This window comes from Corapipo altera, unplaced genomic scaffold (assembly GCF_003945725.1).
Source record: "Corapipo altera isolate COAL_440 unplaced genomic scaffold, ASM394572v1 75, whole genome shotgun sequence".
Taxonomy (NCBI): domain Eukaryota; kingdom Metazoa; phylum Chordata; class Aves; order Passeriformes; family Pipridae; genus Corapipo; species Corapipo altera.
The window spans coordinates 12687633-12708893 of NW_020884887.1; the positions used below are offsets into that span (position 1 = coordinate 12687633).

Genomic DNA, 21261 nt, shown 5'->3' on the forward strand with positions numbered 1-21261 from the left:
AGATTGCTCTGCCTTATCACACTCAAGAATCATCAGCAAAATTCTCAGAAGACAATTGAATAGAAAGATAATTTGTACTCAGTTGGTTGATAAAACCAACAGAAAAGAAAGGTTATGAGTTTCTTTTACTCCCAAGTGTGAGGAGCCTGATTGCTTGAACAGCTCCCTGGGATCTACAGAAACTCTGCTGGTCACACAAATGTAAAAATAAGCACTCATTAAAATTATGGAGACAAACAGAACTCCCTTGGGGAGAATGGAAATAGGAGGGACTTTTGTCCCTGTGGTTACACAAAGAGGAAGGGTGGCCCCAACTCCAGCAAATCTTCCAGAAAAACTGACTTAAAGAGGCAGAGATTTGCCTCACACTTAATTTTCTCAAGCTCTCAGGGAAACTGCTTTGACACGTGAGTGATCAGATAAACAGAAACTATGGTTTTCCAGGAAGAAGATAAGAGAGCCCTGGTGGGGAGTTATTAAGAATTTCTGAAATATGCTGAAACAGTATCTTCAATCTGAACACGATAAAGCTTTATCAGGGTGAACACTTCACAACTTTATTATAAACAACAATTTGTTTGAAGCTTCAGGCAAGGTATCAAACATCCCATACCCGTGCTGTCTGCTTAGTACTTCTGGCTACAGAAATTAGTTAACATCATATTGACTTAATCAAAATAATACAATTTAATTCCATGGTATTTTACATAATAATGGGCTGGCTACAGTTTTCCTGAGACAGAGCATGACATTTGCAAACTAAATTAATTTTTGTAGCACCTATAAGCTGGTGAACACTTAATATGAAACATTAACCTTGGGTTGCAAACAGATCTTTTACATAATGCAACTTGCTCTATGCAATACCTTTATTCCCTGCATTAAATGAGTATAGCTGCTTGATGTTAGTGTTTATCCTTTGTGCAGTGTTCCAAGAGGCTCTGTTCAATTTATTTTCAGGGCAGACAAAATTACACTTGTTAATGATCTCCCATCTAACAGAAAAAATAATGTCTTTAGCTTTAAACTTGCTGGAAAGATTGTACTGCTCTGGTGGCTACACATCAAATTCCCAGGAATCCAAACTCTGGCTAATCTGGTATCTATAAATGACCTCCCCAGGAATCCAACCTGTTCCAAAACATCAGAAGCATTCAAACAAATACCAACAAACTTTAGAGAGAGATACATCTCAGAAAAGAACATTGCCGTGTTGATTAGGGATAAATGAGTTAAAAAATATGATAGTGCAGCCTACAGTCCACTGTAGAGAGAGCTGTGCTTAGGCTTAGCCTCAGAACTTAAGTGACATAAATTCCATCTTCCAGAGTATAAAGAAATGCTCCTGTAAGGCTACAGAAGCAGAAATGTCACTATTCCCTTCTTTTAATATTTTGAGATCAATTGTAATAGATTTTAAAATTACTACACTTAAAAGAGAGTATGGCAGGTAAGTCTTCCAGTTCATGTTAGAAGATTTGTGTTATTAGATTCCTTAAATCAGAAAAGTATTCAAACCTTGCTTCAGAGATATAATTATAATGGTCATTTAAATAAGTAAAGTTTTATGGCAGAAACAAGCAATAAAGAGTAGCTGCCTCTTCGTCTCCTTTCTACTCTCTTGAACTGGGAGTAGGGACTTTCCCTGATGTTACAAGCCAGATAGTTTTTCAAAACTCCCCTATTTTTTTGGAAGCTGTGATTAGGAAGCTTAAAAAAATGCTTACAGTTATAAGTTGGACTGACTACAAAAGAAATTGGGACTCTAAACCAATCTCTACATTTCTGCCCAGGTTGTAGCATTTTGCAGCACTGGCTCATTCTTCAAGTTTTGTTATCCCATAGTGCAGGAATTTCCTGGGCAGGAATATAGACCAGTTTTTAGTGCGCCAGGTTTAAGATGAAAACCAGACTGGCCACATCCTCATCAGTTTGGATAAAATAGCTCCGTGCTGCTGTGAGTTCTTGACTAGAAATATTTGGTAGCAAACTCACAGGACTTGGCTAATGGAAGAGGATATAAAAGATATCCATAAAAAGAGGGGGAGAAAGGTTAACACCAGAAAAATGCAGAAAAGAAAGATGATGGACGAGAGATGATAGAATGAAGAAAGAGTAAAGAAAACAAAAAGAGAGAGAAGTGCAAAATAAAAAAGGTGTTGCAGAGTTAACTAGAAGAGACACAGGAAGATAAACCAAGAGAACAAGAAGAGATGGAGAAGGGCAAGGAAACCAAAAGCAAAACCACAACGTGAATCTGAGGATCAGCTGTTAGACATCAGGGGGAGAGTGTGGACCATTTTCACAGTCCAGAGGCAAGAGTGAATTCCTTCAGGCAGCACAGCTGGAGAGGAGAAGGTGTTTGCCCAGGTCCAGACATTTTGAAGGAAGGGCCACGTGGATGTGTCTGCCCAGGGCCCCACAGAGCCTGGGCATGAGTGCAAAAAATCCCAAACTGTCAGGCTGACAGATGCTCTGGGGGGGAAGATTTCTGCAAAGCTTTTTCAGCAGCAGAGTTTGCAGCCATTGCAATGACACATGGCTCCATCCGAAAGGAGGCAAAAGAAGATAAAAAAAAAAAGAAAGCTAAGGAAAACTCTCCCCTTCACTGGACAAGTGAGTCGAGTATAAAAATATTCTCAAGCAAATGACAGCTTTTTAGTTCATCTTTACATCAAACAATGACAGCTGTTTGCATGACTCAGACAGATGATTCAGCTGGTGTTGTCCCCTCAGCTCACTCTGGAAAGGAGGGAAGGAGAGAAGCAGTTTATTTTTAAGTATGCTTTACTAGCAACATTTTTATGAGAAATCCTTTACAAGGCTTTCTTTCCTTGAGAGCTGAGGTCTTACTTAAAATGAGCTGCAGAGATAAATAAGAGTAGATGGCTTCCAGGGAAGCTGGAGACAAAGCAGGAAGCCTTAAAGAACAGAAAGGAGATATTTTGAAAATCCAAGATGCTTTAATTCTACAAAAATCTCCTTATCGAGGACATGAACCAAAATATTGTATAACTAAATTTTTGAGGAAGCACATCACCTACCCCTCTGTTGTTGATGAATATTTCAAATATAGGATTTTAAATGTCAGTACTGAGTTTCCAAAGGGAGAGAGCACTGCCTGAAGGATAATCTATACAAGTAACACCCCTTTCAGAAACACCAACATAACCTTCCGTGAAGCAGGAAGATATTCCCTCTGGTTTACAGGGACACAGCTTAAGGCTAAAATGGTCATAAAATGGGTAAAAGTCAGAAAACTGGTCACCAGAAGGAAAAATAAAAGGCAATTAATTGCTTTTACTTTCTCTAGACACCTCAAAATGGAGATAGGAGACATCCATTTTTCCATTCTCAAAGACTCCTTTCAGCTCTAGTATCACATTAAAATTCAGAACTCCAGAAATCATGAAAGTTTGGCCTCTGTTATCACAGTCCATTATTTCCATGGAAGAGTTCAACAGGCTGTAAGGCATTCCCACAAATCCCAGCTCACTGTAAAGTACAGCAGAGGAACAGATGGAATATCAGTTATTTCTGAATGGAAACTCTAACAATATCACAGAATCAGAGAACATGTGTACTCCAGTTGATAGCAAGGACAAAGGTAACAAAAGCTGCTTGCTCTGCTCCTGAAAACATCTTTGATGACAAAAAAACTCTTGGAGAACAAGGTAAATGTATTCTAGAGATGGCATCTCTATAAAATGTGCATGAAGAGTCCTGAAACATTTCTGTGGAAAATGCTACAGACTTTTCAATGAGAATAAACATTAACTTACCCAAACAGGTTTATATTTAAGTATAAAGCTCTGCATCTTAGACAATAGCTTGAATAATTGTGAATAAGTGTGTGAATAATCTTCATGCAAACAATCTGCCAGAGACACTTTTAATCTGGGTTGGTTGAGGTTTTTTAACCCTGAGGGTTTTTTTTACCCTCTGAACCTCAGCAATAGAGACATTAGTGCTTCATATATATATATATATATATATATATATATATATATAGTGCTAAAATGCTCAGAAAATGGCAATGGATCCTTTCCACTCACATCTCAAGCACATCAGGATTTCTCTTCCAGGCAGTCATCCCACTCAGTGCAGAAATCCCAGTGCTCTCTTGGGATCAAATTGCCACAAGTGCCAGAGGATTTCGTGGCCTTTCCCACTTACCCTGGCCAGTTATCAATGCTCTCCCAGCACCAATCCAGGAGCCTTGCCAGGGGCACAGGGATAAAAGCAGTGTCAGTTGGATATTCTTTTAAGCACTGGCTGGTAGTTTGCCATTTCATTTGTTGAGTGACACAGGCCATACTTTTGGTCTGGCATTTCCTTATTGTTTTTATTATCCAAATTAGAGTGACAGCTCCTACTGCTTCACTTTTGGGAATTTATTCTGAATTCTGAAGCATGATCTAAGGTCTATCTCTGCAAAACAGACTTATTTTTCTTATACTCAGCAGGGTACAAACAAGACTGGAGAGATTAAAAACCCATATATTTTGCTTTGCTTTTCAGAGAGTCAAAGCTGAAAATTAAAATAAAACCAATTATGTAACACAAATGATGAGGCTGGAATGAAGGAGTAGCTATTCCCATAGCACTCCAGCTTTTGCTGTTTCCATACTGTGTTCATGGGAAAGTAAAACATAAAAGAAGTGTCCTTAACTAAGCACAGAATTGAAATCAGTGCCAGATTTACAAGGAGTGAGGAACTGGAAGACATGGATGAAAGGCCAGGTAGTTGCTGTGTTCTGTGCAGGAATATAAAGAAGGTCACTTGCTGTCCCCTACCCATGTGGTCCCTGTGTACAAGCCCAGGAAAAGGGATTTGTAGTGCTCAGAAATGGTATGTAAAGGAGGTGGGAGGAGAAAGAGCTGTTTGACCACAGCAGGGTGCAAATCTTCCATGCTTTGAGTTAACAATGCATTGACCTTGTTAGAAAGCTCAGGAAGGCAGCAGTTCCCCCAAATCAGGAATTCACCCTATAAACAGTGGTTTGGAACAAAAATGGGCCACAACTTTCATTCTCCCATCCCCCAGAAAGAGACACTCCCAAGGCAGCAAATGAAAATTTGCTATGTGAAATTCCTTTTTATTTTCCCTCCTGTCGCTCCTCCAAATCATTAACAATAACTTTTTACTTTACAAATTTACAAATAATTGTTTACTCCCTGTCACTGGATTTCATTGGTTTTCTACAGCCCCACACCAAGCAGATTTTTTTCATGTTCTACTGCTGAGCAGAGCCACTTAATGATCTTTTTAAACACAAAAGCCAGATCTCCTGCTCTGTACCTTCCTGAGGTTCATCCCCCATGTTTTCTCAAACTACCCCCAGCCAGTGATCATAGAATCCCCAAGTACTTCTCTGCCAGCAGTGCTGGGAGAGTGGATTAGGTGGCCCTCATTTCTTCCTCAGCTTTTTGCCCAGTCACAAGTTACAGTCTAAGCTGGAAGGAACAATTCCCAGCTCAGCAGGCAGTGGGAAGCCCTGTCATTACAGGGAACACTCTGTAATTCCTCAGCCTTTCAAGGCAGTTTGAAATTTGAAGCAGCACAGCTGCAGTAACCCCAGATCCTGGGTGACACGTCATTTTATCTGTTCCACACTTTCAGCAATTAAGAAACATCTTCTGAAGCTGTGAACACGCAACCAAGAGCCACTGATCTGGTTTTCAGCAACCACTACGAGAAAAGACATCTTAAAAATTCACTGACAGCTTCAGAGATGAGGGAGAGAGTGGAATTCTACTGGGCAAAGTTCCTATGACTCATGAAACAGGCTCAGGCAGTCATAATAGCTAAATAATTTCTGGAAATTCTTGATGAAGGAAGTCTTTCTGAGAAGCTTGAAACAGCTTGGGCTCAGTTCTGTTATGGGGCAACTGAAATTATATTGCTTTTGTAGCTCTTGCAGCTGAATGCTAAGATGGCTGGAATGGTGCTGCCCAAGAACATGATGGTTGTGACTGTTTTGATCACCTCTAAACTGAAAATATGTCAACTGGCTTAGAGAAGGCTATTTCTGAACCATTTATGAGGTCTCCAGAAGGAAAGGGACCCAGGGAAAGTCAAACCCCATAGTGACACAGTTGCTTTAATTAAATTCTACTACTGACAACATTAATTGGTGATAAGGATTAGCTATTTGTACTCTAAGATTTGTATTGGTCAGCAGCCCTTGCACAATGACAGCCCTCACTGGACTGGCTTCTGCATGAGCAACACAGAGAAGTGTTTCCATCCCAAGAATTTTACAACCTAAATACATTCAAGAATTAAAAAATTCCCCATCAGCTGAACTGAGTAAAACACTAACAATTCATTTAATCTCGTCAATGCAGAAACTGGTGCAATTGGAAAATTAATTTTTCCATACTGGAAAAATTTTGATTCAGTTTTATATCAAAATTGAAAATGAAAAATTTAGAAGTGTTTAGGCAAGCACAAAACTACAGGTTTATTCTGTGAATTCCTTACTGTGAGGAGATATAGGGAGTTCACGATGCAAAAAGAAAACATAGTTCACAATATATTTAAATTTATAGTTCAGCATTTGGAGAAAAATAGGAGCTATCAAAGACCATTTCACTGGCCATTACAGATATCCTGCAAAATATTACATACGTAGAGGGAATGGCACCACTGTTTCCACAGAAATATTTTATGTCTGCATCCATAGAGTCTGCAGGGAGAAAGTGATGCAGTTTCACAGAGAAAGAGAATATCCAATTCACTCTGACTTGAAGGTAAATACAGGTCATCTCCCAGAGCTAAACATCTCAACATGGGGTCATTTATCTTTTTTTTAAGAAAAGATAAAAAAAAAAAAAAGAAAATGTGATCTTGACTAGATTGGATGGTTGCAATAATCCATTCAGCTCCTTTGGGACAGACAATACCATATTTCTACTTTATCGATGAAAAACATATTCAGCTTATTTTTCTCTTCAGCAACCTTCTCCTTGCTCTTTGCTCCTTAGAATCAAATATTTGCAAGTTTTGAATTTGGAACATGGAATCACCAACTAATCAATCAGCCTTTCCATCCCAGATCTCATCACTCTGAACATTACCCCACATGAATCTCAGTGATTGTGCCTGTAGGGCTCCCACTGCCTTCTGAAAACATTACATGGAGCAGAAGAAACTACTCTTGTTTTGCCCTCTGGCTTTCTGTGTGAAACAAGTGTCCTGGTGAATTGCTGACAAAATCCTCTCATGTTTTCCAGCTTTGAAAAATTGTAGCACAATGGTAATGTTGGAAGCACACAAGCAAAATACAGAGAGAGGTTTTTCGGTTTGTTTTGTTGGTTTGTTCTTTTTTTTTTTTTTTTTTACTCACTGCAATTTGAGCAATTCAGGAACTGAATTGCTCCTTTCTGTGCAGAAACAGGACGAGGGAACAGGGAAATCTTATGGACATTTTGCTGTATTGCCCCTAGATATGAAACCACACATAAGAGGTTTCAGCAGTGCAGGACGCTAAAGGTTGAAATTCCTCCTTGTGCAGCAAAAGACATGAGCATCAAGGAGATGTTTTGTACGTTTGGATGTTTTCCATGCTTTATATATGTCCTACACACTAAATTACACCAACTGTTATAAATCCTTTTCCTACTTTACTGCTGCACCACTGTGTTAGAGCACGGAGCAAACTCCTTCCCAAATAAGCTCGCAGCAGCTCACGATCACTCCATGGATTCTCTGTTTTAAACCAAGCTTTAGCCATCTGTTCCTGTGCTAATTATGAATGCTACAGATATCCCCAACTACATTGCAGGAAAAAAAGTGATTAAAGTGCCTGCATTCTTTCTACAGAGCATCTCTGTGGTTTATCTCACATTAAAAGCAACACCACCCCCACCCAGCACACAACACACGAGTCCCACAGTGGGAAGACCACAGAAGTGCCCATGTTTAGAGCTCCTCAGCTGGCAGCAAGCCAGTGGTGATGGCTTAGAGTCCAAAATGGGCTGTGTACACTCAGCAAGACAAGCTTTACACCTGTGCTCAGAGTCACCCACACATCTGAAGGGGGCTCACCAGGAGCTTTGCTCACAAGAGCTGCTCCTGCCCAGGTCAGGCTCACCCAGGTCCTGCTCAGCACACAACTCATTTTCAGTTGTATCCTCACTAAATCCCTTCCTTTTCTCCTCTCCCCCTGACCTTAACACCATCATCTACCTGGAATTTTGGAGCCCTCCTTAATTAAGTGGAACACAGTTTTCCTTGTCTGCCTTCTTCCCATTCTGTGTTTATAGATTCCTTACCTAGATTCCTACACACACAGACACGCATCACATTCTTAATTTCCTCTTTCTGTCGGGCATTTTCCATGAGGAGAAGCTACTGGGCCTCAGGAAAGATTGTTTCAGCCACGATTTCTTACATAATGGAGCATGTCTCCATTTCAGCCACGACTCCTCTATCTGTATCCCCCAAATTATCCAGCATTTATTGCCTATGACACAGATTGAGGCTTTTAAATGGTTTTTGGTATCAGGTTTTTTGTTTTGTTTTTAATTTCTTTGCACCTATAGTTTCTCCTTTTAAAGAATAACTGAAGAAAACACATTTATTCTCTCATTGCTCTCTCAGTAACTCCTAATTTCAGGGGAGCTTCAGCTTTAAAATCAGCCATGCCCTAAGGTTTGATCTCAGTACCTGATTTTATATCCACATATCTCCTTAGTGAGTTCAAATTTTATAGACAACCTTGCATCATTCTGGATGGAACACACCAACTGCTCCATTCCTGATATATCAGGAACGGTTTTGCCATGCTGGGGCAGGTTTCAAAATTGCTTCCTGTTTGCAGCTTCTTTCTTTGCTAATGGAAACTGCAGCACAAGCCACATCTGTCTGTGCTTGTACTGCCCTGCTGTAATGGAATATTGCTTCTTCTTGATTCCTTAGGGCCAGATTCTGCCATTGAAATGTGGATGGAAGTATCCCAATAGAAACTAATGTTAAGTTTGTGCAGTTACTTAAAAAAAAATACTGATAGCAAAAAATGGCCCATAAGAAGTTGCTTGGATTTTTTTTTCCCTTTATATACAGGGATAGGTCTATTTGTCATGCCATATGTTGCTTTACAAATGGAAATTTCAATATATTTTAATATGGTTCTAAAATTGTTTATATTAGCTTTTCATGGGTGCTCAGAAATTGTTGCTTTATATCCATTAAAGTTTCTTGTACTTGTGTTCAGTCTTCTTTTCTCTTTTACAGGGCATTGCATTGCACCTGGATGGGAAATGCTGGCTCACAATCTCCAGGAACACTATTTCCAGGGGAAAAGGATTACCTTTCATCTCAGGTTATAAGAAGTTCATTACAACTCCCAAAATCTTTGCTTTGCCAGGCATTTTAACATTTATTCAGATAAGACAGAAAGTACTTCTTCATGAGAAGAGCAAAGGCTTTATAAAAGGGAGACTAGATATAAAAATAGATATCTGTGTCACGGAAGGATCATCATTTCAGTCCATCTTGCCTCATATTCCAGTGAAAATAAACCCTTAAGTGTCCTGTTATATCCAACTTAACTTTGTTATATAAGCATGAAGAGACTAATAAATCCAGGGCCACTGATCTGAATCACCCTCTACTTCATTATGAGCAAACATATCTGGTTTACCAGTTTCCCTCATGCTGCACAACTGCAGTTCTGCACACAGTTGACAGAATGCAGTATTTTTCCAGTTTATATTTATTCTAATTAAATGTGGCAGTATTTCCTTTTGGATGCAGCTGTCCTGAGTGAACCATAATGTGGAGATTCATGGTTACGTTGAAGGCATAAGGCAGACAGTTCTGTATTTAAACCAATAATTATCCCATGCTTACAGATATCTTTGCCGAATGCAGCACTCTGGTATTCTTTTATGTGAAACAATTTCTTTTTTAGACACAAGAAACAAGTTTTAAAATGATCAGTGGATTTAAAAACCCTAAGAGTCACGAGTTTCACTAGATGTAGTTTAACTTAAAAATAAAGCAGATACAGGGAACCTGCTTTGCCTAATATCTCTGTTTTAACAGGAAATACCTAGTCCCCTTCCAACATGACATCAAACTAGAAAATCTTTACCTAGCATCAAATAAATAGCATAGCCAGCATAAAAAGGATTGGTTATCTTGTCTTCATTTACGAAAAAATGAATAAAATTTATCCCCTGGTATATAGGGGGTGAAGTTAATGTTATCCCACAGGAAATGAATCTGAACCAATAACACTGCTGTCAGACATGGAAACATATATCCATGGGAAGAGCAGACCTGTTCAGCCTTGTCTGGATTGCAGCACAGAGGAGAACTGTCCTGGGACATATGATATCAATTTTGGTGTTAGTTCTGCCATAGGCTTGATGGATAACTCTGAACTCGCTCTATCCTCTGCTCCCACATCTGTCTAATGTAGATATACATCCCTGAGCACGTCAGGATCAGGACTGGACAGCTCCTGACAGGCACGGTTGGATCTCCGAGTGGATTCAGCACCGGACAGCTCCGGGCAGGGCACGGCTGGATCCCCGAGAGGATCCAGGGCTGGACAGCTCCGGGCAGGCACAGCCAGACCCCTCCTCTCCATCCCTGGACAGCTCCGGGCAGGTACAGCCACACACTTCATCTGCATCCCTGGACAGCTCCGGGCAGGCACAGCTGGATCCCCGAGTGGATTCAGCACTGGACAGCTCCGGGCAGGCACAGCCAGACCCCTCACCTCCATCATAACATTTCTGGTTATCCACCAAGAAATCTGAGAATCAGAATCACATCTTCAGAGTTGGAAGGGACCCACGAGGATCATGGAGTCCAACTCTCAAGTGAACGGCCCACACAGGGATCAAACCCACGGCCCTGGAGTCAGTAGCCAGGCAGTTCTGAACTCTCTAAAACTGATTTTTATTAATATTTACCAATTGCAGTCAGATTCTATCAAGGACCTCAACATCTTGAAATGAAACATCAATGTTTCTGTACACACAGAAACACTATTCTAAAAACAACGTTTTCCACTCCCTTGAAGAAACAACTCAGCTTCATTTCTTCTTAACCTTGCAATTATATTTTTCAGCCTCTCTCCTACACTATTCACTAAAATTTAAGCATCCCCCCCTCTGTTCCAGTGATTGCAGCTGCCTCTACCTTTCTACCTTGATCTTCTGTTCAGGTTCAAGTTCTCTAACTGCTACAACTTGAAGAGAAAGTCAGAAAGGACAATATGCAAACACTAGAAGACAGCAATGAAATGAATTTCTGACCAGACAACGGAACACAGGGAAGGAAGGATGAAGACAGATCTCCAAGCTAAAAAACCACATAAAAATTATGCTGTGCAATTTGAAATGAAACTGTATACACAGCTGAATTTCCTGATTAGACAATTTCAAAGCATAGACAGACAAGTATCACTGCCTCTATCAATCCCAGTGTTAGCCAGAATTCAGCTCTAAGCCATGATATATTGAAACCTTTTTCAAAAACCAATCTGAATATAGTTACTCTAAGAGTAATTTTTAATAAAGTATTTTTCTATCTTCCCGGGAGAAAGCAATCAGTGAAGTGAATTTATGACACAAAGTTCATTAAGAGGACAGCGAAGATCACAGAATTAATTGATGCCCCCGTGTACCTATTTAATGAGAATGATTTTCTGTTACCCTGGATTACAAACCAAGTCATAGAAGTGACAGATAAAGACCAATCTACTCCCTGCCAAAGCCTCTATTCAGCAGCTTAGCAATTTATCTGTAAACTGAATTTTGAATCATATCTTAGCCTTGAAACTCATTAGACATTAGATGTTCAGTCCAAATCTGTAATTCAATTTTCAGCTGCCAACCTGCAACAGCAAATCCCCCAGTGCCAAGTGCTGGAGTTATCCACCTGATCTCAGACTGCTCACTTGAGCTGAGACTTGGTAACTTAGCAGCAAAAAAGCTTCCTACTTAAAGTTGGAAGAGTGAAGAGTTGGAAGTACAGAAAATCACACTGGAGGCAGCAGCATCACCTTAACTGTGCTCTGTTTCAACTCCACTTTCTTTTTTTTTGGTTGGAAATGATAAAATGTATACTTTGTAGACTGTGGATGTTTGATTTTCAGATAGTTTGATTCCTCCAGGGACTTCAAGGGAGTTTCTTCTATTTATGCTGGCCAGACAGGTGATCTTTCAGTGTTTTCCAATTCCACAGTGTCCTTCAAAAGCCAAAGAGAACTGTTTAATCCAACATGTACAGTTGTTCTTTGGGTAAGAGAACAGGAAGATGAGGAACACAAGAATCAAATTCAGGCCTCACTAAAGTCTGTGAGAATTTGGTCATGAGCTTCAACACAACCAAGACTTCACCCCAGCTCCTTTGGGTAAATCTCATTTTTGGTTACATAAGGAAAGAAATAATCAAACAGTCTTTGAATAAACAGATGTTATGTTAAAGAAAAAAGTTTTCATATCCTAGATGTAATATTTGAGCTTCATTTTCCTCATGAAGTCCTACCTCTTGTAAAAGCAGCTCAGTTGTTCCACCCCAGACAATCATGGATTTTATCCTCAAAAAATTGATAAAGACAAACTGACTGGAATTACACCTCTCTAGCCCCGTGGTTAAAATCATTCATATAAAGTAAATAGTTAAAATATTTGAGACAAAAAAAAAAAAAAAAAAAAAACAAAACAAAACAACAAACAAAAAAGGCAATAATCTCCCTGATGATCAAAACTAGATATCATAACTAGGCTTTAACTTAAACTTTTGGCCCTTGAGAATAATGAACCTGTTTTTCTCCACCCTAATCCTGGACAATTTACCTGAAATAAAACCAGTACCCTTTGCCCATGGATACCTGAGCCTGAGAACAGCTGTTACACCACCAGACATCAGAACTCAGCCTCCTAGGACAACTTTCAATTCCATTTTATATTACACTGACATGGTTTGATGTGATGTATGGCTCATTTGTGGTTTTTTTCCTTTTATGACAGCGAATTTCCCATGAATCTGACAAAATTACAATTTAAATTTGGATTAAAACAAACCCCTGTGGAAAAAAAATCCTACTGAGGGGGAACAGGACAGCAACAAGCAGTAGAATACAAGAATGGTTACTCTAAAAATGCATAAAACATGTTAGTGTAAACTTTGAATCCACAGAATTTCATGGCAGGGATATGATTTGTGACTGCAGTCTACAGAACACTTCAGTAAGTGAGGAAACTATTAAAGTTATCATTTGAAACATATAAGACAGAAACTCACACCCTAGTTTGGTACTGACCTACTTAACTTTAGAGTCTTAGGTATTTCCAAGGGAAGTTGAATAAGTGTCAGTTAATTACAAAAAGCTGGCTCTCTGTACCTTCCAAGTTAATTATTCTGACATAAATGCCATTATTTCCCCCCTTTTCCACTGCAGAAAGCAAGTGTCAAATTTGAGAAGAGGTTTTTTAGTGAACATATCTCTCCTGCTTGTAAGAAGCTGATTATGCACTACATTTGCCCAGATTCAGTCTCATGTGTTGCTGTTCTTTTAAATTTCATGCAAGTACCTCTCAGCTGTATTTTTTGATCACATTTATATTCCAGCCCTGTCCCTCTGTTGAGTAAGAATTGCTGGAAGAGAACCTATGTCTAAGATAGACTTATAAATCACATTTTGACTCTGTTGTACTTCAGATCCACGGGAATAACACACCCCCCCAGTGTTCACCTTCAATTAAAGCTCAAGGTGGGCTTGGAATGAAAACCTCCAGGGAAGGCAGCCTGAGGTGCCTGTGTCCTGTCACATAACCCAGACACTTCCCTCACTGGTACATCCCTGATTTAGCCAGCAGGTTTTTTCCAAATGTACTCTCACCTTCCTTAGGACTACAGATAATTAGAAGGGCCTGAATGGTTTCTCCAGGAATATATGGATTGGATGGACAACAATTGCATCACAGGAAAAACCTGTGCTTGCAGTTCAGGTGAAGAAAGTAGAAAAAGTGATGTTCTGCTAATAAACTGTTGGCAGAAAAATAATTCATTCTGCCTGTAGATCTAAATAGAACGTAGAAAAAAGAAAATGCAGTTTCAAAATAAGTAGCTTCCCCTTCTGGTGGATTGGGGATAAGTTGAAATTGGAGAAGCCCTTGGCAGTGAGATGCCACTGAAGGGTGGATCTGCCAGGGAAGGGGCAGCAGAAAGAACCCAGTCTACAGAAATGACCTGGGAGCTCAAAAACCCCAAAGGACTGAGGGATACTTGGGTGTCACAGATCAGGTTCCACCCCAGGTATGGACGTGGAGCAAGACAACCTCCAGTGAGGGGCTTTAAACCTCATGACACGTGTGACATAAAAATCCAAGGCCTTTAGAACCCCCAGATCCAGGTTCTTTTATGACAGTTTACTACATCATAATTATCTTTTGTTAACATACAAGCTACATATTGAAAATTAAGTGCTCATTAAGATAACTTTTAAAACATACCTGTGGGTGGAGTAATAACCTTATCCCTAAAGTCAGCAATAAGGTTATTTTTGTCACCAGTTATGTACTTGGTTTTTTATCTCAGCTTCACTCAATGCAGGTTTTGCTGCCCTTTTTTCTGTAAATATTCTGAAGCAGATCTACTCTTACACAGTTACCTTTGTGTGGGGTAAACTAATAGACCACATTGTTCTAAAACAGGCTCTTTTTTTCCTATGAAGCTGGAAGGCTTTTGTATCACCAACTCCGCAAAAATTTGTCTTTCTTGAGTTTAACTGATCAGAAGTGCTCACAATATTCATAATTAAGTATTCACTCCTACACACTGTATATTTTTATTTCATCAACAGAACCAGAAATCTTTCATTTTCTGCCTTCCTGGAATATATTTGCTCTCCTCAGAGTAGCATTACTTTTGTAACTTAGATAACTCTGCAAATCAATGGAAGTACACAGGTTTTCCCTCTCATCTATTTCAAGCTGAGCTGCTGGGACTCAGAATAAATTTGTGTTAGCTCTCAATTCCATGACCTTCCACTTTGTACTTTTAAATTTCATTTCATTTCTATTACTTGAGTTCCCAAGGTCTTCCAGTTCTGCCTGCTTGGTATTCCAGCCCTCCTCAGTACTGGTCATGTTTTCCAACTCCCTGCTATCAAGTTTCACTACCACACTTCTAATTTGGGGCTAAACAAATCAGAGAAAGGTAAGTGCCAACAAGGGGGAAGAAGTGTGAAGAGCCAACCCAGAGGACAAAAACTCATCAGTAGCAAAGCTGGAACAAAATAAAATCCTCCAGTTCCTAATCCTGTATTTGCTTTGTCACCTCTGATCAGGTGTGAGGAGGAATTTGTAGGCTCAGAAAGGGGATGTATATTAATAACTAACAAAATTGGAGGGGATGATAGTCTCTGACCAATCTGGGAAATCTAACATCTAATCTACTTATAACCATCATCAGCACGAACAGTTATATATAAATATATATAACTATTTATCCAGCAAGTGTGAGCAACATTTACACACAGATGCTGACATTTCATGCCTTGCTTCTTAGGCATGCACAGCCTCAAAGCATCTCTAGGCATAAAAATGCAGGGGGTTTTAACATGATAGCCTGAACTGAAACTCTGTAAGCAATAAAATTTTGAGAAACAGCTTAGTTAATGCTCAGAACGTGGGCTGGCAGCCTGCCATGCATAAACAGGCACTGAAACCACAGCTCATGCCAAGCTTTCAACTTCATGGAAATTCCTTGTGTGGTTTGTACTGGATCCTCTTAGTTCATTTTACTTTTTTTCTTCCCTTTTGCAGTTTAATCCGTGGCTAGTTGAACTTATTACCTTTTTATATGTAAGCATTAATAATGTAATAGACATAAGTCCAAGTAGAAGTAATAGAATTAGTCTGTTCATATAATTTTGATTAAAGGCAGATCTAACACTAAAAGGACACTTATTCTGTGCCAAGACTTTATGAACACGAGATGCTGCAGTGTTACAATAACATGTGTGGCTATTTGCATAAAAATAAATGTTTCTAAGACTTATAAAAATTCACTCCACATTCAGCTGCCAAATCTGCTCTGAAGGTTTTACTCCTTTGGCTCCTCTCAAGCCAAAGGATCCCTCTCAACAGATTTGATCCAAAGATTGAGGCCTCCATATTTAGGTTCCTGATATCAGAAGGTCTAATTTGACTCTTATCTCTCTCATGTCTGTTTTTCCAAGCCTCAAATCTGCACAAGGGAAATAGCTGCAGGTCCTCCCTGGAGACTGTGCTTAGCTTATTTTTTTCTTTCTCTAGTAATAATTCCATTGATTTAATTTTTACTTTTAGAAACTTACTAGTCAGTAACTTAAATATGTATCAAGTCACATTCAATATATGGATTAGGTACATAATAAATTTCATATTATCACAGATCCTGAGCTCTGTCCTTTCTTATTTACAGCTTCAACACACAGTTGTGAGGAAGACAAATATTATTATCCCCATCTTTAAAATGGAACTTAAGACAGAGCTAAGATTTTGTCATTTGCCACATAGAAAGTCCATAGAAAGACAAGCAAAAAGAGGTGGAAGACAGATTGGAATATCAGGTTCAGATTGCACTGAAAGCTTATTAATACAACAGACATTACACCATTAGTGATGCTGGGCAGATGTACAATATACAAGATTTTCAACAGCAAGTGTTTCACAACAGATCAGTCACATGAGTCCTACTATTTATTATAAGCTCTGCTTGTTTTTAAAAATGGAGGACTTGAAAAAATCAGCAAATTGTGTTCAAACTGTGTGAAAAGATTGTATTGTAAAGTATTGTTTTAAACAGACCCCTTGAGGCCTTTGGGAAATGATGACAGGTCTGCATTTCACACTATTAAACTCAGTCAGATTCAGAAATTTAGCCTGATTCTGTGGCTGTAATGCAGCCTGAGGGGGGATTTCTGTGCTCTCTTTTCACAGACTATAATGACTTCTGGGCCAATAAGTGCAACTACCACGCTGCCTTTGCCCAGAAGAAATATGGGTCATAGTAAAAAAATCAATCAATAGCTGTCCTCCCAAATCAGGCCATATTGGCCCATAGCTCAATAAGGCTGACCTACCAATTGATTTTAACAAGAATAACTGAAAAAGTTGAGAGAAATTCAATTTAAAATTTTATATTCCATTACATATCACCTGTAAAAAAACCCTACCCAGCACTGCAACATTAGGCCAGATTTCTGTGCACATCTGTGTGTGCAGATGTTTGTGCTGACACACAGAGTTTAAAGTGGCCACACCCAAACTCATCAAATCTTAGCCCCACACCTTCAGTTTTTCTCCCACTGTGCAGAAGGGTACAGTTATGTCAATATTTGTGCAAATGTATTTATGTAATGTGAGGAAATTCAGAAAGCAACTGAAAGTAATTATGGTAATTACTGCAACCTCATTTACAAGGTATGAAGTTGGGCTTCTGCCCTGTAGCAGCTGCAGTGTCAGAGCCAAGAAGGTTTGAAATGAAACACTTCTCTACTCCATCCTCCTGTGCAAAGCCCACACCAAGAACCTCATCTAGTCACGATGTATGTAAAGCTACAGTTTGGGAATGAGGGCAAAAAGGGAAGATAATTTTCCTACAAGTCAACAATTATGGTTGAAGTGCTGGTCGACTCCACACCCAGCAGTTAACACTGTTATAGTGCATCTCCCCAACATTTTAAGAGATGTTTTAACAAATATTTTAACAACCTGTCACCAACACAGCACAAAGCAAAGACCAGATTTCTCCTAATAACAGCTCTGCATGCAAGAAGGGCTGTCTCTGCCATACCTGCTATGTTGGCAGCAACTCTGCCAATGGACACAGAACCTCTCACACAAGATTATGATCCAGGACATCATTTTTGTTGAAGACAAATTATTAAGAGCTTAACTACATATGCAAGCTTTTTATATTTTCATTTTGGAAAAAGCTTAGTAGGAGATGATTAGTAGTCTCTGTTAATTTGCCCCATAAAAGGTTTAATGAATAATCATATGCATTTGTAACATTCTAGTTTTGAAGCAACCAAATAAAACCATTAAGACAGCTGGATAGAAAGATAGTAAACTTTGCATGAACTTTATACTATTTCCTTTTCTTGGTAGGCCACTGGTTAAGCTTGGTTTTTCTTTTCCATAAAATGATTCTTCCTACAAAAGAGAGTTTTGGGGCTTTATGTAGGTTTTTAACATTTTCAGAAAGTCTAGAAAAGCATTCTCAGTTGTGACACCTTAAAACATGAGATATTCTTTGTAAACATCTTCCAGAGGAACAAGAATAATTTTTCTGAAAGAGGATGAGAAGTTGCAAGAACTCCAGGTTTAAAAAAAAAGGAAGAGGGAAGTGGAAAACATAAAAGTAACATAAAGAGGGAAGCAGAAAACATAAAAATTACATAAAAATAGTTAAAAACTTTAGGGTATGGGATTAATACAAGGCCTCCATTTGGAAGGAGACTGTTGAAAGATGTCCCTTGTTATAAATCTGTCTCTAGTTAAAAGTGTTTCCAGATTAATTTTTCAGTCCTTCATTCCATTTATCACTTTCAAATGCTGCCGAATTCTCACATTAAGTTGGATTCAGAAATTACCAAGTGAAATCCTTAACCTGAGTTCCCCAGGAGACTAAACCAGATATGGGCAAAGATTCCCTTGGAGTATGGTAAAAATCCAGGCATACATATTAACTCTAGAATCCCCTTTTCCAGACACCTATTACAGGAGAACTCCACAGTCCCAGGAGGTGGATGTGTCACCACAGGGACTGCACAGGAATACACACCCTGAGAGAGCTGGGGATACCATTGCTAAGGCCATACCTTGTTATACTGGGATTCAGAGCAGCATTTCTAAGACACAGAGATGACCACAACCACAGCAGAATGTAGAGAGCATAAACAAGGCAGAGACCCATTGCATTTAACTCTAGTACTTTTACTTCCTCCTCAAAAAGTCAGATTGAGTGTTAAGATCACAGAGACAGAAGCAGAGCATCAAAGTTTGACTTGTTAATATACCATAAATGGCCAAGTATTCCTAAACAAATAGATCCTTACAGAGTAGTACCATCAGAACTGCCAGCCAGCTCTCCTCTTCCCTTTCCTAGAGTCATACTGAGCTCATAAACATTACCTTGTCCATAAACAATGCATTTCCCATTCTGCCATCATTGACATAATACACGACTGTATTCAAACAAGAGGAAGTCAAGATTTAATTTTAATGTCATAACACATCTTGAAGTCACCCCTATTTTCCAGACTGAAAGAGAAAACCCCAAGCCAAAGCATTGCTTCCTCCACCCCTATACCAGCCTCGAAGATCTCCACAAGCAGAAATGACAATAAAAGCTGCAGGCAAAAAAAGCTTCACTGTTTACCACCTTGTGGCTTGAACTGGTAAGTATTCCTTTCTTATACACACACACACACCCCCCATTCCATCCTTTTGCAGTTAATCAGCCTTTAAGCATCAAGCACAGAAACTTCACTCAAAGTTCCTCCCCAGAGGAAAATTGAAGACCATAAGCTCACAGGGAGACTGACACAGAGCCCAAGCTGCCCCAGTCGATGGGGTGATCAGGGATGCCAGGTCTGCCTGTCCAGCTCCCGAACAGCTCTGAACATCCTTCACACAAGCAGCAACCGGTTGCCCAAAGCTGCATCTCTCTTCAACCCGCAGCTTCCCAAAGCCAGCAGGAAGGACGCAATGGAACGAACAAGAAGCATGCGGCAAACGGAGAAGTACTTACATCCCTGAATTTGTTCCAGTACTTGTCCTTATCGTACTGCGAGACGGTGCTCAGCCATTTGTCGTTGTCCAGGAAATTGCCATGATTGCTGTTACTCGTGATGATTTCGGGATGCCGGCTCTCCGCTTGCAGGAAGCACCAGGCAGCGATCAGCAGCACCCCCGACATCTGCAAGGAGAGGAGAGGAGCGGGGATGAGCGGAGGGGAGCGGAGAGGGGCGGCGGCTCCCCGGGCAGGGAAGTTTAGAGGGGACCCAAGTTGGGGCCAGTCGCCCCCCACGGTCCTCGCCAACTTCTGGCTGCGGAGCTGCCGCGTCCGCCGAGACCCCGCCGCGCCCGCCCAGCGCGGAGGGGCGGGGAACAGCGTCAGTAATAATCATAATAACAACAATAATAAAAGCAGAAATAGACCGGGTCCCTGGGGCCGGGCGGGCACCAGCACGGTGGTACGGAGCCGCAGCCCAGCCAAGCCAGCGCTGGCCCCGCGAAGTTTGGCTGCCAGGGCGAGAGGAAGCTCCTACCTCCGGGCAGCGCCGCCGGCCGGGGCTCCCGGCACCGTGCGCTGATGCCGCTGCTCCTTCTGCTCTTCCTCCCGCTGCCGCCGCTCCGCTGCGCGGTGCCGCTGCTCGGCGGCGGTCCCGGAGCCGCTGTCCCCAGTGTCTGTCCCCGGTGTCTGTCCCCGCTGTCCCCGCTGTCCCCGGTGTCCCCTCTCCCTGTCCCCGCTCTCTCTCCTCGCGCCGCCGCCTCCCGCCGGGTCCGCGCGTGCGGGTGCGCGCGGGGCGGGCGCGGCCGGGCTCTGGCGCCCCCTGCCGGCCGAGCGGGGCCGGGCAGCTCGGGGAGGGGCCGGGAGGGACCGGGGGGGGGACGGGGCGAGTGAGGGAATGAGGGGTGAGGAGATGGGGGACTGGGGGGATAGGGGGATGAGGGGATGGGGGACTGGGGGGATAGGGGGATGAGAGGTGAGGGGATGAGGGAATGAGGGAATGAGGGGAGTGAGGGGATGGGGGGATGAGAGGTGAGGGGATGAGGGAATTAGGGGAGTGAGGGAATGAGGGGATGGGGGAATGGGGGGATGAGAGAGTGAGCGGATGAGGGGAGCGAGGGAGTGAGGGGATGAGGGGAGTGAGGGGATGAGGGGATGAGGCTGATGCCTTAAGACCCTTTCAGTTTTTTTGCTAATTTTATAAGCTTTATATGTAATTACAGTAGAAGTAGATTTTAGAAGTAGCTATATTGTATTCCTTACCCTTTATCACCCTTTAGTTTACATGTTCCTCAACCCTCTCACCCCGTTCCATGTACCCCATATCAACCCTACCCCTGAATTCAGCAGAAATGTTTAGTCTCTTGTCAAGGCAAGGCCATGCTGTTTGGGGAACACTCATAACACCCATCAAGCCCCAGCTTTTACAAGCCCTTGGTAGGGTATGACTGTCTTGAGTCAATCATTTTACAATTTACAGAAGCAATGACATTTCCAAGGCCTGGAGG

At 41.0% G+C, this 21261-nt stretch overlaps 1 protein-coding gene across 2 annotated transcripts in view; it reads right to left on the reverse strand.

Moving 5' to 3' along the window:
• Window positions 1-20445, reverse strand: part of SPOCK1 (SPARC (osteonectin), cwcv and kazal like domains proteoglycan 1) — a 264847-nt gene extending 244402 nt beyond the window's left edge. For both annotated transcript variants that reach the window (XM_027643334.1, XM_027643333.1), the window contains exons 1-2: window positions 20295-20445; window positions 19772-19941 (exon numbers count right to left, since the gene is read on the reverse strand). In XM_027643334.1, coding sequence (XP_027499135.1) covers window positions 19772-19939 — 168 coding nt within the window. In that variant the 5' untranslated portion in view covers window positions 19940-19941; window positions 20295-20445. The remainder of the gene's footprint in view (window positions 1-19771; window positions 19942-20294) is intronic.
• Window positions 20446-21261: the final 816 nt, after the last annotated feature.